The sequence below is a fragment of the Crocuta crocuta genome, unplaced genomic scaffold, assembly GCF_008692635.1.
Source record: "Crocuta crocuta isolate KB4526 unplaced genomic scaffold, BGI_CrCroc_1.0 scaffold89, whole genome shotgun sequence".
In the NCBI taxonomy this organism is placed as follows: Eukaryota; Metazoa; Chordata; class Mammalia; order Carnivora; family Hyaenidae; genus Crocuta; species Crocuta crocuta.
The window spans coordinates 750322-769255 of record NW_027551559.1 but is presented as its reverse complement, the minus strand read 5'-3'; the positions used below and the strand labels follow the sequence as shown (position 1 = coordinate 769255).

At 41.7% G+C, this 18934-nt stretch overlaps 1 protein-coding gene across 1 annotated transcript in view; it reads right to left on the bottom strand.

Moving 5' to 3' along the window:
- DNAH5 (dynein axonemal heavy chain 5) overlaps positions 1-18934 on the bottom strand; it is a 252750-nt gene that overhangs the window by 121899 nt on the left and 111917 nt on the right. Inside the window, 7 exon segments of the mRNA XM_077749426.1 lie at positions 3530-3702; positions 5055-5279; positions 6022-6234; positions 9921-10077; positions 16228-16391; positions 17793-17946; positions 18716-18915. Of these exon segments, the coding sequence (XP_077605552.1) occupies positions 3530-3702; positions 5055-5279; positions 6022-6234; positions 9921-10077; positions 16228-16391; positions 17793-17946; positions 18716-18915 (1286 nt within the window).

Sequence of the window (18934 nt, the reverse complement as noted above, 5' to 3'; positions counted from 1 at the left end):
AGAAAAAATTACTCTCACACTTTCGACTTTATGTCCTTCTGCACAATTTAAATTTTTCATCTTTGTGATAAAATCTTTCTGAAATTAACATTTCTTTCATTCATTCTGGAAATGCTTACTTAGCACCTGTAACGGGACAGCACTCTTCTAGGAGCAGTAAAGAAGTCACAGGAAGTCCATGCCAGCTCTTTAGCTGACATCCTAAAGGAAGGAAACATTATTTAAAAATAGGGAACAGAAACAATGAAGCTGGTCAGGAGGGCTAGGGAGTGTGGGGGTCTCTGCCTCATGTGGTGGGTCTCAAGTCCCCTCTGAGGTCACATTCGAACAGAGCCCTGAAGGTGAAGATGCAAGCCATGCCAGTAGTGAAGGGGAAAAGAGTTCTAAGTCAAGGGAACGGTAAGTGCAAGGGCCCTGAGGCAACAGTGTGCTGTACAAGGAACAGCCAACGGGCAAGTGGCTGGAGACGAATGAGGAAGAAGAAACAGAAAAATAGCTGGGGCCACATCATGCCACGCCACTTAAAGCCACTTTATTCTGGGTGAGATAGAAAGTGGCAGGACTGAGGCAAAGAGATGACAGAATATGACTTCTAGTGTCTGAACTGAGAATAGACTATAAGGGAGGGAGGGGAATGGCAGAAGCAGGGAGACCAGTTAAAATACTATTGCGAAAATCCAGGCTAGAGATTACAGTGGTTTGGAGCAGCATGATAACAGCAAACGTGTGAAAAGTGGTCACATCCCAGATGAACTCTGGGAACGGGTGCTGAGCAAACTTGATGATAGAGGGGATGATAAAGCAAGAGAAAAAGGAAGGCATCAAGGATGCTCCAAGGATTTGGGCTTCAGTGACCCAAGGATGGAACTGCCATTTGCTAAGATGAGGAAGACTACAGGAGGGTGCATTTGTGGGGGGAGATCAAACTTGTGAAGTGTGAATTCCCCGCAAGCATGCGGGCAGACACGTGGTGCAGGTAAGTGGACATATGTGTCTGGAATCCAGGGGAGATGCCCTGGCTGGGTGCAGACCGGGGAGACATCTGGATGACGCTGACAGATCAGCTGAGCACTGGGCGGAGGGGAACAAGGCTCCTGGCACATTCTGGGTTGAGATCAGGAAGGTGAAGGGGATCCAGAACACGGATAGGAAGGGACAGCTGGAACAGTACAGAGCCAGGAGACTGTGGTGTCTTGGGAGCCTGGTGAAGACAGTGGATCAAAAAGGAGAAAGTGCTCACCTGTGCACACCTGAGCTCCCTCACGGGTCAGGAAAGACAAGAACAAGAAATGACTAGTGCACGTAGCAACATGAATGTCTGCACAGTAGCTTCCAGAGAAGAGAGAGAGTATGAGGGGCAGCTCCACATTCGAATCCCTGGAACCTGTGAACAGGTTACCTCGAATGACTAACGGGGCTTTGAGGCTATAACGCCCAAGGTCTCATGATGGGAGAAAACCCTGGATTACGTGCTGGGACCAATCTAGTCTCACAAGTCCTTCAGAGGAGAGAAGGGAGGCAGAAGACGAGGTCAGACACAGGACCGAAGACAGAGGAGAGGGTTGATGCATGAAACGGTCTCAACCCATCGCTGCTGGCTGTGAGGATGGACCAAGGAAAAGTGCAGGGATCGGCCTTCGGCTGACAGTCCGCAGGAACACCGGGCCTCGCGTCCTCCACCGCCAAGAAAGGAATTTTGCCAACATCCTGCAAGCACAGGAAGTGCATTCTTCTTCCTCTCAGGCTCTAGGAGGAAGTCAGCCATGCTGACGAGCGTCAGACTTCTGCCACACAGACTATAAAATCATTGTGTTGTTTCACCTTCTAAATCTGTAGTTACCTGTCACGGGATCAATAGGAAGCTAATACCAAGAGCCTAAGTGGAGTGAATTCAACATAAAATAGGCAAAGAGAAATAGGTGCTTGCAAGGAGTTCTGATGAGAGAGCACAGGAATAGGAAGAAACCCTGAGGCTTCACAGCAGGTGTTTCTTTCTGGTACCAATGACAGCATATTTGCAAGTTGATGAGAATAATCCACCTGGGAGTGAAAACTGATGCTGTCCCAGAGAGGAAATTGCTGGCGGTGATTTGGGCAGCACAGGCCATGCATCTGGAGAGTGGACTGCACAAGAGCTGGGAGTGAGAGCACAGCCCCTCCTGTGACAGCACCTTCCCCACAGGACAGGAAAGGCGGTCTTCGCTAGAAAGGGAGTGGGGTGCTGGCAGTCTGAGAAGACAGAAGGTGCAAAGTCACTGCCTGAGCCACAAGCGTCTCGAGGAATTGGTCATGTTTTATGATTTTCCACCTCTGAGCTTCAAAACAAAGACAAACACTCTGAAAGGACATCCACGAGCATCCAGTGTAAATCACCTCCAGTCCAGGCATAAGAAGGAATCAAAAGACAATGAAGAGGAGGAAAGTGATAATAAAGTCTCTCAGTTGAACATCAGCATTTCATTTAGCATCCGGCATGAGCAAAAGAACTATCGAGCAGCAAGTGAGTAATGTGCTTACATCAAACATCTATGTTTTGTCTGACAGTATTTTTCTTTTTTTTTATGTTTTCGAGAGAGAGACAGAGTGCAAGTGAGGGAGGGCAGAGAGAGATGGAGACGGAATCTGAAGCAGACTCCAGGCTCCAAGCTGTGAGCACAGAGCCAGACACGGGGCTCACACTCACAAACCATTAGATCATGGCCTGGGCCAAAGTCGGACGCTTAACCGACTGAGCCACCCAGGGTCCCTTGTATGACAATATTTTTCATCTAACAGACCAGAGGTTCATTCCATGGAAATGAATGATATTCAGCTTCAGCCTCTACTTAGGCCAAATACTGATTTTAACACTCAGCCATTTTGTCCAAAATAAGTATGCAGCGCATCCCTGAATGGAGCACAGATGCAATTAGTTGATGCCACGAAGTTCAAAGTGGACTAACTGAATTACAGAATATGAACTGAGGACTGACTCTTGGAGACAAACTGGTTCATCTTATAGATGAGGAAACTGAGTCTAGGGAAGGTGCAAGGCGCCTCTGGCTAACAAGTTCCTACATAAGAAGCAGAGGACGACAGAGAACTCCAGATGTCCTGGCCAGTGTCCTCCTCATCACTTTTCACCTATATCGACACTCTATTTCTTTCCTGCTAAAAATCCATCTTAATCATCTCTAATAACAGCAGGTGCCACTGTCCCCAAAGCAACCTTCAAGGCCAACTGCGATTTGCATCTATTGAAATGGCAATTAATTCCTTTTCTTGGCCATCTGATGTCCACTGACGTCCTTTAAACATAGCCTAAGACTGAAGGCAAAGGAAGCAAAGTGTTTCCATCACAAAAACCCAAATCCCATGTGAAGACCCATGTGTAAAGCTAAAAATACCGAATTTCAAACACTTTATACCAAAGAGCCTATAAACCCTAAAGAGACAAGAAGCAGAAATCCCCGAGCGACTCCAGAGAATACAAATGCTGGGGAGTGGGCGGAGGGAAAGAGGTTGTGGAATCACAGAACCCTTCCATCACCTGTCTGTGAGAGGAGTTATGACAAGCCTGTCAGTGCAGCCTAAAAATTCATTCTGGTATATGAAAGCCACATCTGTGATGTGGATCATCATCTTGTCGGAATCTTCGTTAAAATAAAATCTGCACTGTTTCAGCCACTCGAAGTCTGTAGGGCTCTTGATATGCATGTGACACTGAAATGCAAAAGGTAGATGTTAAAGCGGAGATGAGAACCAGTTATTAAATATGCACATTAGCATTCACGTAGATCATAATGGGATGTAAATGGAACGCAAAGACAGCCCAGCTGGTTTGGAGATGTCAACTACATCACCATCCAAGCCGTTCGTTTATGGATCAGCAAAAAGGACACTTTAGATGATACGAGAATAGGAAAATTCAAGAGGAACCCTTGCCCACCAATGTAAACAGCATGACATATTTTAATAGATATTCACTTCTCAAATCGTACCCATAAATGCCCAAACCATAGCCCTAACCATAAAGTACAACCTATGAAAAACATGTTTTGGCACACAAGGATAGAATCAAATAATGTCATTAGGAAAAAGACATCTCTTGTGATTATGACAAAGTACAATGTTGGGGGGGGCGGTTAATCCATTCATTTTTCTTCCTAGGATTTGCAGCAGACCAAAATTTCTAACATCTAAATGGCAGGTTATTGACCAGCAATGCTTTTGTCTAAATTTTTTAATCAAAATTTTAAGCCATTTTAATCATTGTCTTTGACAAATAACAAATCTAAAATTATCCGGAGCCCTTTATTTCTCAGAGAGGCAAACAGTGCGCTTAACTATTAAGAGAGATTAGACCACAATAGCTTGAATAAGCTGTTCTTCTCTCCATTACATCAGAACCAATCTTTTATAATCTTTTTTACATAATGGGGTGAGACATGATCCAGAAAATTATTAAGAGAAGAGTTTCTTGCCTCTTATCTAATGTTCTATTTCGTAGCAGAGGATAAATTTCATTTCTTTACACATCTCTTATTTTCTGTAACTCCTAAACTGCCTTTGCTACTCTGCTTTCTCTTGAAAGGCAAAAATCTGCATGGCACCTGAATGTCACCAGCCAGCCGTATTAGGAAAGGCCATTTGCAACCAATGATGTAAAATGTAACAAAGCTTGTTAAAGATGTGACTTATCCAAAAGCCTCAGAGAAAGCACAGTGTTACTTATCATTTCCATACTGGTGATCTTTAATACCTAACAGGAGCACAAGCCCAGTGAAGGCTTTTCCAGGATGTTCCATGGCAGTTTAGCTTTCAAGCTGATCACATAAAGAAATTAAAATAAAGTCTAATTGATCAATGACGTCTTAACCAGAAACCATCAAAATATGACTGAAATTTTGGTTGAAGGCTGAAAATATGACAAACAAGTTCTCGTCAGGAAGATGACCCTTTGCCTGAATCTAACCTTTTCTTTGAACTCATTCAAACTAATTCCAGTGAGTAAACACAGACGGTGCCTCGGATTTGCTTTTCTGTAGATGCCATAGTATTTATAAAGCATTTACCAGGTCATCAAAGATATCTCTTTGGTGCACATGGATAGTAATCAGAGTCTCGTATTTAACTCGCTCCATGGAACTCAGATCCTTTGTCGTGATGCCTATCAATGTATTCAACAGCTCCAGAAAAGACTGGTTGGTTTTCTGCATGATTTTTTTATCAAACTTGGCATTTCTGAGGGCTTCTTCTGAATCCCGTGTCCATATCATTTGAATTCCTAATAATCCAACCTTATGGAAACAAAGAAGGCTTTACGAGTGTGGATGGCATATTAATTTATTTAAATAGAAATCACAATATAGTGAATAGTGGTGATTATTATGCAAATAGAAGGGCATCCTGGGTTATAGCAACTCTATTCATTGTTTGGAAACCGATGGAAACTATTCCTACTATTCACCTGGCAATTACACTCGGGATATGTCCACAATTTTTTTCCTTAGAAGTTTAAATCATTTACTGTTTAAGTCATATTTCTTCCTAGATAGATTTTAAGTTACTAGAAGGGAAATAACAGGCTTAAACCGGTTTCCCTCAAACTAGCAGGGTTTACACGCAGTAGATACCCGCAAATCTTTACTGATTTTAATGGCTAAGAGAACATCAGTTTGTAGATTTTAATGCTGAAATACATTTCTTGTCTTTCTGGCTAAGTATGCACTCAGTACTTTTTTATGATTTATTTACTAAAGAGATTCAGCAGGAAAAAAAAACCTTTTAAGTTAAAGAAAATATAAAAAAAATGTATCTATAAAACACATATGTAAGATATTATTTATATTTATACATATATATATAACCAAATAATCTGTAGCTGAAACCTTCAAGCTTATCTATATTAAGAAATCCTTATGAAAATCTTAATATGGGTCCAGAGTTAAGCTATAGTCACTTGTGTCGTTTACAATAGGCAATGTCTGAGATCTAATATGACTATTATGTAAAAAATACTTTCCAATTTAATACACTGACCTGAGCAGGGAAGGAAGAAAGAAATTCAATCAGCTGGAAACCTGGTTCTTGAATATTTGCAGCTGCCTGGCGAATCACAAGATGTAATGAGGACTGAGATTCCTCCAAGAGAGAATTAAGCCAAACTTCCACATTGCCCTCAGCCATCACAGGTTTATCCAAGTCAACCGTCTCGCCCTCTCGAGAAGAGATTGACAGAATTCGATCATAGATCTACAGTAGTAGCCAAAAAAAAAAAAAATGCTGTAGTCACATAAAGAATGAATTCCTCCACTGCCTTCTTGTCAGTGTTATCCTCCTGAAGGAAGTTAAGCTATAGATTATAAAATAAAAGGCAAAATATGACACAAAATCAATTTCAAGCCAAAAAAAAAAAAAAAAGCTACCCACGAAATCAAAAAGGGGATATGCTTTGAATAGGATAAATCAATTCCAAACAGTCTGTACCTGAAAGGCAAAAACTGACTTTCTAACAGAAAATTCTCAATATAGGTATGATGATCGAAAAACGTCTAGTTTCCTCAAATGAAATGGGACACTGTAAGAGCCTGTCATCCACACCACAAGCTTGTCGAGTCAACATGAGCAATGACCAGGTCAATATGATCAATGCAAACACCTTACCATGTAATTCCACATCTGTACTGATTGCACTCACCACGGAAGCTCCTGGTGGCACATAACGTTTTCTTTTTTTTAATGTTTGTTTATGTATGTATGTATGTACATATTTATTTATTGGGGGAGAGAGAGGGAGACAGAGGATCTGAAGTGGGCTCTGCGCTGAGCTGACAGCATAGAACTCAGTGCAGGGGTTTGAACTCACAAACCATGAGATCATGACCTCAGCTGAAGTTGGACCTTCACCGACGGAACCACCCAGGCTCCCTGACGTTTTCTAATTCAAACCCAGCTCCTGGTCTGGTCTTCTCACCTCAGTTTCCACGCAGCATGGCATCGTGAGGATAGCATGCTATTTGCTAAAAGACAGGTTCAAAAGGCGCTCTGCTGTTGGTAGACCACGCACTGGAAGAGGACACATCTCTGAGACTAAATGTCTTGCTCATAACTAGTCATTAAAAACCATGCCTTTGCTGCTTCCCTATTCACTTCACAGGCTGTTCATAACATACAATGAAATCAGGCAACCAATCAAGTAAACACAATGTTTGTTGCGTTATTGTTCTTTAGTAAGTGGAATATTGTTTCCTTGGGCTCCAATTTAGTACCGTGTCAATGAATCCCCCTGTGTCGTAGAAGGAGGTCTACTAAGAAGCTAATGAAACTGAAGATCCACAGCCTGTCACTTCCATGGACCCCTTCCAAGTCCTGACTATAGTTGTGGATTAATAACTTCACCAGAGTTAGGACCCACAAAAACCGGATCTGCTCCTGGCTATAGAAATGTTATAGCAAGAGAAGCCAACAAAAAAGCAATGCTGTTGATTTTAAGATGTAGTTGCTATGAATAGTAGCTAAAAATGAGGAAGTTTAATTGATCCCCACTGTGCAATGAGACCGTGAGTAGCTGCACTCTAGAACCATGAAGTCCTAGTGCAGAAGGATGTAAGCAAAGCATCAGGAAGAACTTACTGCATAATTCAGTCCCTCTTTCAACCCACACATCCAGAAGATCTATGAGAAATAATGGTTTTGACCCACTAAATCCACACTGTCTTCCTTTCCTCTCTCCCCATTTCTCCTTCATCAAGGCTGAGTTGTAGCAGCTCAGCCTTTTCCATCCTGACTGGGTTCCATGTCTCCTTCTTCCCCTTTTCCCTTTGTCATCACTGCCTATTAGGGTTAAAATGTGTACCCCCCAGGAGTGCCTGTGTGTCTCAATCAGTTAAGCATGTGACTTCAGCTCAGGTTATGATCTCAAAGTTCACGAGTTCAAGCCCCGCATCCAGCTCTGTGCTGACGGCTCAGAGCCTGGAGCCTGCTTTGGATTCTGTCTCCCTCTCTCTCTGCCCCTCCCCCATTCTCTCTCTCTCTCTCTCTCTGAAGAATAAACATTAAAAAAAAAATTAGGGGCACATGGGCTGTTCAGTTGGTTAAGCTTAGGTCATGATCTAGCAGCCTGAGAGTTCAAGCCCCATGCTGGGTTCTGTGCAGACAGCGCAGAGTCTGGAACCTGCTTCGGATTCTGTGTTCCCCTCTGTCTCTGTTCATCCTCTGTTCATGCTCTGTCTCTCAAAAATAAATAAATGTTAAAAAAAATTAATTTAAAAAAATGTGTAGCTAAAAAGAAAGAAAGAAAGAAAGAAAGAAAGAAAGAAAGAAAGAAAGAAAGAAAGAATAATACAGAAAAATAAAGAAAAGAAAAAAATTTGTACCCCCAAAATACATGTCAAAGTCCTAAGCCCAGCACCTGTGAATGGAAGCTTATTTGGAAATAGGGTCTTTGTAAACATCATCAAGTTAAGATGAAGGTGGACCCTAATTAAATAACTAGTGTTTTTGTAAGAGGAAGGAAATTTAGACACAGAGACACAGACACACAAGGAAAACATCAAATGAAGACAAAAGCAGATACCAACATGACATATGTATGTCAAGGTACATCCCAGGTTGCCAACTGCCACCGGAAACTAGGAGAGACGCAAAGAATGAACCCCCTTCAGAGCCTCCAGCAAGAACCAAGTCTGCTGGAGTCATAGTGCAGGCTTCTAGCTTCCAGAATGGTGGGAGAAGAAATTTCTGTTGTCAATCCAGCAGCCCTAGGAAACCGATCCAATGCCTCACATGGCCACACTCTTGACCCCCCAGGCTGCCCACACCTTTCAGACCTTTGCACCTGCCTCTCCTTCTGACCGGATCACACACCCCTTCTCCACCTGCCTGGCTAGATTTCACTTACCTTCAAAATATCACTTCAAGTACCATACTGTCCTGCGGGAAGCCCTCCCTGATAGCCTTATACCAGGCTACGGCTCCCTGACAGCACTCCCACAGTATCTGTGCACAGTACTAGCACAGCGAGGCAAGAATTATCAACCATCAAATGGCCAGATTTCTCATGAATGTTGCACGGCATAAAAACGACTTCAGTATAATGATAAATTCTTTCCTGGGACCCTGGGACTGGCCCCATGCTTGACTCAAAGCCAGGGACATGAACTTAAGTGACTGGCTTTTGATTGCTTCCAATGAAGTAACTCCACCACTGCACCAGCTGCACCCTAGATAGACCCAACCCAAGTGCGATCCCGGAAGTGTCCACGTCCTTGAGGTAAGCACGCAGAAGTGGCTGAACAGAAGCACACTAGGATGAATACGTGAATGGCACTAAGGGTTTCCAGGAAGCCTCAGATGATGACCGAACACACTGTCAGAACGGAAAGGCCCCTTTCCCAGGGAATTTGGGATGAAGAGATGGATCAGGAAGTATCTTCTCGCTGCTGTGCAAATGCAATCTCCCTTATGTTGACTGGCTTCTCCTGGGTCCCCCACAACTCCATGATTCTAGAAACTTGTAAGGAGTGTTTAAAAAAAAAGGTTTCAATCAAGCATGATGAGAAACAGGGAAGACGGTCATGCCAAATACTTCTGAAACCTGATTAAAACAATCAAATCACTGCAGCGATTCTGTTTCAAGGGACTATTTTCTGAGCAGTTGGTTTCTTTGTTTTGTTGAATCTCGCAAAAGCTAACTTGGCATATAAAACCATGAATGCTACACCCAATGCATCCCTAATCATATTTAAACTGTTACTCAAATTTACACTTTGGATTGTAAGGAATCACATAATTCCAAAGGCAAATTGGGCCCAAAAGTTTGTTTTTAACCACTATCTGGGAGTAACCCTTTGCAAACACAGTAGCAGAGAGCTATTTCATAAAGGCGGTGGAAGGTTAAGATATGGCAATTGCTGGCCAGCGATTAGAATTAGGCAAACCTTTTCATGGAACTTGACAGTTTTGATGTTGTCAAACACGTTCAGCAAGTGGGCTTGTATAGTGTGTGTGTCTGATGCCTGCCCCAGGATCTCCAGAAGGGCGGGGTCCGAGACAAAGAAGAACCGAGGAAAGCAAAGACGTTTTTTCTCCAAGTACCTAAGTGGAGAGGAAGAGAAACTTAATAAACACACACAAAGCAGCTCCTTCGAGAAATAAACTCATCTGGATGACGAGAAGGGGGAAGGATTGTGAGACAATCGAATTTTCCCACATACCGTTCAGTGTTTTTGTTCTGTGGTTCTTACGAATCTTGCCAAGTGGCATTCCATATTCGGATGAAAAACAAATATTTTTTCCAGAATTGATAGCAGAGTTTCTTCATCTTTCGCAAGTGTAATGCATACACTTGAGTTAATCTGGAAAAGCTTGTACTTTCTTGGTGGAGGACAGGAGCAATCACACTCAGGGAGTTTTGAAGGGGGTTGGTCTCGTTTGTAAGTACAGTGCTGTGTCAGCTAAAGGCTGCATCTCATTCTTGGAATTGCATCTTAAAAAATGCGTTGAATCCATTACCAAAGCAGAAAGCAAAATCCAGCTCTGAATATACTGTGAAGGGGCCCTGGCACTATTCTCTGCCTCCAGAAACTACTGAAACTTGGGGAATTTTCAACTGTGCTTTTGTTTCTATATTTGCTTTACTTTTGGTGTTTCTTTGTGTTACGGATATATTTTTCCTGTTATTTTCTTTTTTATTTTTTCTTATGTGTATTTATTTTTGGAAGCAAGAGAGACAGAGCATGATTGGGGCAGGGGCAGAAAGAGAGGGAGACACAGAATCTGAAGCAGGCTCCAGGCTCTGAGCTGTCAGCACAGAGCCCAATGTGGGGCTCAAATTCATGGACCATGAGATCATGACCTGAGCTGAAGACGGCCACTTAACTGACTGAGCCACCCAGGTGCCCCTGTTATTTTCATATTAATGCCTCTGTACCTTCATTTTCTTCAATATAAGTATTACCGTTTTCAATGTAATTTCTTTTTGAAACCTTACCAGAAAACCTTTTTAAGTGCTGTCTTTCTTAAAAAGTTCTATTCCTTCCTTGTCATGTGTATTGTTACTTGCTTCCTGTGTAAAATCATGAGGGAAATAGTTTTATTTCATAGAAGCAGATTCTTTTTATAGGAAGGTCATGGACCAGAAGCTGGAGCCAGCCAGTGCCCTGAAGAAGCATGGGGGACGCTTGGCCATCCATATTTAGTCAACTGCTGGACTTGTGTTTTGGTGAGTGGGGTGCCCAGCTTGAGGGCAATAGCTAAATTCCTTCAGACAAAAGACAGGACTTTCTTCAGAGGCTGAAAGAGGCAAAGAAAGGAAGGAAACAGAAGGGTAGACTATGCTAAGAGAGGTGCTCCTGGTGGAAATGGCACCTCTAAAGTGACAGAAATGGATGGGCTTTCTGTATGTGGTGTAATCTTCCTCCTGAAGTCGCGTGGAACACTCAGGAAAATACACACTACAAACTATTGCTTTGGCAATTTGGATTCGCTCACTTTGGGCATGTGAAAAAGTACAAAATCTGGCCTCAAAGAGGGGGCAGGATAAGGCTGCCCAAAGAGTTTCTGTTTACATCTCCCTCATTTTCTTAAATTCGACTTTTTATGCTCATAGTTTTATTTGGTTTTTTAACATTTATTTATTTTTGAGAGAGAGAGAGAGAGAGCATGAGCAGGAGAGGGACAGAGAGACACAGTGACAGATTCTGAAGCAGGCTCCAGGCTCTGAGATGTCAGCACAGGGCCTGACGCAGGGCTTGAAGTCACAAACCTTGACATCATGACCTGAGTCAAAGTTGGATGCTTAACCAACTGAGCCCCCCAGGCGCCCCTGTGCTCATAGTGTTTTGTGTTGTTTGTTTTTAGCTTTTTACTTTCCTTACTTTAAATAGGCTCACTTTAAATATCCTAATCCATCTTATTTGTAGAAGCTAGATCTTTATTCTTTATTGAGAATAAAGAATTCCTTGTTCTTTTCTTTAATGTTTATTTATTTTGAGAGAGAGTTTGTGAGTGGGGGAGAGGCAGGCAGAGAGAGGGAGAGAGAGCGAATCCCAAGCAGGCTCCATGCTATCAGCACAGAGTCCAACGAGGGACTCAATCTCACAAACCGTGAGACCGTGACCTGAGCCCAAATCAAGAGTTGGGCACTCAAAATAAGTCAGGCAGAGAAGGACAAATACCATATGTTTGCACGTATAGGAGGATTAGGAGGAACTTAACGGAGGACCATGGGGGAGAAGAAGGGGCGAAATAGTGGGGGAGAGGAAGAGGGGCAAACCATGAGAGACTCTTGAATGCGGAGAACAAACTGAAGACTGATGGGTGTGAGGGAGGAAGGGGAGAGATGAGCATGGAGGAGGGCACTTGTGGGGATGAGCACTGGGTGTTATATGGAATCCAACTTGACAATAAACTATTTGTAAAAAAAATAAAATAAAATAAAATGTAAATGGGAGAAGAGTAAAAATTGAGTGCTTTTAGAATGTTCAAACTTAAGTGTATGTTAAATATTTAATGGTAACCACAAACTAAATTCCAGTAAAACATATGCAAAGAACAAAGAGAAAGGAATCAAGGTATATCCATCAAGAAAGACAACAAGCCATGAGCAAGAGCAAGAGAAGAACAATAAAGAACTACAAAAATAAAAACAAAATAAAACAAATAACAAAATAACAATAAGTACATATGTATCAATAATTAATTTGAATGTAAACAGACTATATGCTACCATCAAAAGCCTCAGTATGTAGAATAACAAAGCAAGACCCATCTATATGCTGCCTACAATAGACTTGTTTAAGACCTGAAAACACATGCAGATTGAAGTAAAAGGGTGGAATATCATTTATAAAAAGTGAAGTGAAGAGAAATCAGGGGTATAACAGGAGAAACTTAACAAAGGACCATGGGAGAGGGGAAAGGGAAAAATAGTTGGGGAGAGGGAGGGAGGCAAACCATGAGAGACTCTTGAACGCTGAGAACAAACTGAGGGCTGAGCGGGGTGGGGGAGAGGGGAAGGGGGTGATGGGCATGGAGGAGGGCACTTGTGGGGATGAGCACTGGGTGTTATATGGAAGCCAACTTGACAATAAACTATAAAAAAATATTAAGAGAGGGAAAAAAAAGTATAGTGGTCAAATCATGAAGAACATGGATGCAAAACTTCTCTACAAAAAGGTGGTTCAATATTTGTCAATCAATCAATGTGATACATCAATCAACAAGAGAAAGGATAAAAACCATATGGGCAAACCATGAGACACTTGAATACTGAGAACAAACTGAGGGCTGATGGGGGTGGGGGGGAAGGGAAGGGGGGTGATGGGCATGAAGGAGGGCACTTGTTGGGATGAGCGCTGGGTGTTATATGTAAACCAACTTGACAGCAAACTGTTTAAGAAAAAAACAAAAACAAAAACAAACAAAAAAAAGAGTTGGATGCTCAACTAACCGAGCCACTCAGATGCCCCCCCGCCTTATTCCTTAGTCTTATCAGCAAGAATAAAAATTCTTATTTTTTATTCCCCCTTACTTATTGCACCCTTCACAGTAAGACTAGTCTAATGCTGATGATGAATGAGGTAATGTTGTCTTTCTAGTTCAAGTATAAAAGGAGGCATGTGGAATGTGACAACCAAATCTGTGAGACAGAGTAGACAAGACAATTTATTCCCAACCCCTATGAAATCCATTCCTACTGATGCACATCCTCAGCAGCTGGAGAGAGTGTTAGTTTTGTGTAAACATTAGTACTCAGTGTTTATACCTGCACTACACACCTTGACCTATAACCTCTTGATAACGGAATCAAAAGCCAAGAAAAGCTCAGTAAAACCTGTGAATAATTTTAGGGCAGCCTTTTTCCTCTCAGGAGTTATAAAATAACATCAAAGAGTAGAGTGATACAGTAGAGCATGATAAAAAGGGATGAAAAAGAGAAGAGAAAAAGAGGGGTATGTGGGTGTACCTGAGTGTTATCTATAGTGGCGGATGGGACAGGAGGAAGCAAAGAAGAGTAACACACCAGCTGCAGGGAGACCAGTGATATGACTCCTTAGCAAGTTTCTCAAGGGTAACGGAGCCCTGCATGATGTCCCGGTGATTCATGCCCCTCAGCCTTTCCATTGTGAAGGGAGCCCTGCGAGTGTGGAGCACTTCTAATCCCTTTCATCCTTCTCTCTGGCCCAAGTCTGGTGGGAGACAGCATGCCCATCAAGCCAGGTCTCTATCCAAGAACCTTCGGAGGTGACCACTACACAGCTGGTCATGCTAAAGAATCATTATGGTTAGGGGGCGCCTGGGTGGCTCAGTCAGGTAAGCGTTCAACTCTTGGCTTCAGCTCAGGTCACGATCTTACAGTTTCGTGAGTTCAAGCCCCACGTCTGGCTCTGTGCTGACAGCATGGCACCTGCTTGGGATTCTCTCTCCTCCTCTCTCTCTGCCCCTCCCCCACTCATCTGTCTCTGACTCAGAATAAATAATGAAATAAAATAAAACATAAAAAAAAATCATTATAGTTAAAAAGAATGGCATGGCATCAACCATTTGAAAACAAAAATTCTTCTTTTTTTTCTTTTCAAATAAAAAAACTTTTTAGGGGCGCCTGGGTGGCTTAGTCGGTTAAGTGTCCGACTTTCGCTTGGGTCATGATCTCGAGGCTCGTGGGTTCGAGCCCCACGCCGGGCTCTGTGCTGACTACCAGCTCAGAGCCTGGAGCCTGTTTCAGTCTGTGACTCCCTCTCTCTCTGACCCTCCCCTGCTCACACTGTCTCTCTCTCTCTCTCTCTCTCCTAGAAATAAATTTCAAAAAATTAAAATAAATAAAACCATTAAAAAAAACAAAAACAAAAACCTTTTTAATGTTTATTTACTTTGTGAGAGAGAGAGAACATAGGGGAGGTATAGAGAGAGACAGAGAGAGAACCTGTCAGCCTCCTCAATCATATCTCTCTCCCTCAGTCCCTCACTCTCTCTCTCCACCCCCAACCATGTGTGTATGCACCCTACTGATTCTGTTTCTCAGAGAACTCTGACCAATACATAGCCAATAGTTTATCCTAAATTTCTCCATGCATACTGACTACTCTAAGAAGATTAGAAGGAGAGATATTTAGGAACACCTGGGTAGCTCAGTCGATTGAGCAGCCAACTCTTGATTTTATCTCAGGTCATGATCCCAGGATTATGGGATTGACCCCCCCCATGAGGATCTGTGCTGAATGTGGAGTTTGCTTGGGATTGTCTCTCTCTCTCTCTCTCTCCCCCCTCCATCCCTCTCCCCTCAACATGTCTCTCTCTCTCCTTAAAATAAAAAGTAATGAAAAAAATTTTTAAAAAGAAGAGATATTTAAAACCATGTATGTTCCAGCTATAAAATAAATAAGTCATGCGGATATATTTGACAGTATGGTAATTATAGTTGATAATACTCTATTTCATATTTGAAAGCTGCTAAGAAAGTAGATCTTGAAATTTCCCATTAAGAAAAGTAAGTTGTAACTATGCATTGGCAATGGATGTTAACTAGACTTACGGTGGTCATCATTTTGCAATATATACAAATCTCAAATCACTATATTGTATACTTGAAACTAGTGTAATGTTGTATGTCAATGATACTTTAATAAAAATAAAAATACAGAAAACCATGTATAGTTAACTGTTTTTGGAATATTTAATACTATTTAACATATTTCTGCTTACATGATTTGATCTTGATTTGCCAAAGGGAAAGAAAAGAAAAATATGTTACTCTTGGAATTCACCCAGCCTCCTATACATAAGTGTGTGTGTGTGTGTGTGTGTGTGTGGTGTGTGTGTGTGTACACTGCTAGATATATGAGGCTCTCATTTCTAAATAATCTTGACTACTTGTGTACATTACACTGTGCATATTGTTCTTGGTTGCATATAATGAAATATTTTGACTCTTCAGATGCTTATCCAAAAAGACAATCAGAAAAGTAGCTGTATCCATTTTAAAAAGCACGGACTATATGAGAATGTTTGCAAGACCTCGTCCCAGTGATGGAAGAAGCCCTGAGTCCTATTATTCCAACATCAAGACAAATCCAGCAAGGGCTTGGAGATAATATGACGCTCTGAACTACCAGTTTTATCTATGCAACATCAGACATGAATTACGTTATAGCAAAAGAAAATCAATATGGCTAATGCTGTCTAGTCCCTCTGGTCTTTTTCATCTCTAGGACGCTAAGGGAGCCTTCCCTGAACCAGTAGACTTACCCAGTGAGGGATTTCTGGCACATTTCCAACTGGTCCAGCAAGTGTGGTAACAGCTGCCCCATGGTCTCATCTCCAACACAACACTGTACCACATTTGGCATTTCATGAGCCCGAGTCATAATCTTCACCCAAGATTTATCGATATTGGAAAAGCGCTTGGCTTCCTACAAGAACGAGGTAACAAAGCCCACTTGGACACGTCTGTGATCTCAAGGAAAGCTCATCTCACATACCTTCTGCTGAGGCCAGATTTCTCCCCAGTCTGGATATCCCAACTCTACATGCCTGAATGTCACACGTGTTCTATTTCGATTCTCCTTTTGCACCATCCCACCCCCTTTCTTAAATAAGGTCCCCCCATTATGTTAACCAAAAGCAGAAGACAGATACAGAAACGAAAATACAATATGAGACAGCTTGGGAGAGAAAAGCACTCCCAAGTGTTTTTGCCAGTTATCTCTAAATGAAGTGAATCTTATGTTTTTCAAGTTTTCTACACTGAGCACTGAATTGTTTGTATATCTAGAAAAGAAAACATTTAAAGATAAGATACAAAAACTAATTACAGTATATATATATTTAATGTTTAAACATAGATTCTTTTCAGAAAAAAAATTGAAAATGCACAGACCACTTTGTGAGAGTAAAAATAAGGTTTCCATTCTTCCCTAGAACTTTCTATAGTTTACCGATAAGCATGTACTATCAAATATGAGAGCATGACACCTCACTCAGCTCCTTCAATATTGAATGTGAATGTTGCCGCTAATAGGCCCCAATTTGAGATTCTCCACCACCCAGCAAGCAGAAAAACATGCCCAAGTATGAAAGCAGAAATAAACAAATAAATACTTAAAATTTCAGCGTGTGGATACATTTCCCTGGTAGGTAATAAATGCATTGGCTAACAGATCTGTCCTNTCATAACCGTGATTCTAAAACTCAAATGTATCATTTAAACATTATAATTCTGCAGATGATTTAAGGTCATTGAATAGGAATCCTTGATTTTGTAAAAAATGTTTTTTTATAAAAATTTCAAAATACTACCCTCCATATTCCCCCTAAGATGATTAAATTTGATGAGAAAAAACATGCTCCACAATCTTGAGAAGGCCTTTTTGTTCTGGAGCTTCTTTTTTCTGTCTGTTTCCATCCCCACCCCCAGTTTTCCAGTACAGATATAATTGGGTGAATTATATACCGTGAGTTGTTTTAAACTGTCAGTAGTAACAGAACAAATTATCCTACCATTGTTGAGATAACTACTCCATAATTCTACACTGTTCCAAATTCTACTTTCAAATTACCTGAAGTGTATCAATTATGCAGGCATTTCTTTTTTTGCTTAACCCTCTGTTTCCTACAAAACTTCACGGTTTCATAGCATTCACACCCTTACTTTTCCACAACTGCTCTCTCCTTATAAAGCAGTTCAACAGTGACAACAATAACATTAGGGAGTATGTGGCTCAAGAGAAGTTGAAATGTTATTGCATTTTTAAAGTTATTAGATAATTCTCTGGGTTAAAACCCTGATGAAACCAAAAGGAAAATTCTGAAACCTTGGGAAGCTGCTTAGCAATGTCTCCTCCCACAAAGACAGCCTCTAAGTAAATCCACAAGTTCTGCACCATCATCCAGTTCTCGATGATGTCTGTTGAGTTGGAAAGGTACTGCACCCATTTTTGAATCTGGGCCTTGAAAGGCATATTGTACCTAAAATGAAAAATATGGTCAGCATTTAGGAGGCTGTAATATACATTACACACAGAAGAGACTGACATATGAAAGACAGGATGCAGTAAACTCCTATCTCAATGATACTCACGTGCTACACAATTACCATATATTTGAGAAGATCCTGGCGAACAAAAAATTATTTCAGGAAGGGCAAAGGGAAGCAATGAACCAAGGAAATGTTAAGTTCATGAGTCTAAGGCGTGTGTGTGCAAAGCGTGATGGTTTTGTGGTTAACTGTCAAACAGAAGTGTTAGGCTCGTATCGGTCTGTGCCGTTTTACTTCTCTTTACGAATTAAATTCATTCTCTATCTTAATCTGTCATCTCATTAGAGTATGTATACAACCAAGAGTTTCTAGTCCACAGATGTTGGCACGATTTCCCAAGTAGAACGATTATTCTGAAGCTCAGCCTAATTTCCCCTGGACTCCGAGCCCGTCAAGCTGTCAGCTGTGCGGTGAGGCTTGTCAGCTGCAAAGCTGAAATGTTCCACAAGATCCAAGTGGCTAATTACGTGTTGCATTATTTTGTCCAGTTGACGGTCTCAGACACATCCCACAAGTGGAGGATAATGAAATAAAAACAGCATTACACACGCTGGGCCAAGGGCTAACATTAAAACAAGGATTTTTAATGTCAAATAAACTGTATGGGGGCCATTGCTGCATTGTTTAATATGAATTTCCCTTAAAATGTTTGTGACGATGGTTCCCAGATCTCAGGGGAAAGATGGACGGACTTCCTACCTGTTGCTCAGCAGGGAACCTAGCACCATCAGGCTGTCCTCCATGCTGGCGATGATTTCCGAGGTGCTGTCTCCCCGTAAGAGGAGCTCTCCACGGGATTTAAAGCTGCCAAATGTAAATGTTTTGCTGTCCCATTCGTTCATCACTTGCTTCAGCTTTTGCTCAATGTCTCTCTCTTTCACTGCACTGATACAGATGTCCTATTAAAATTGCAAGCCC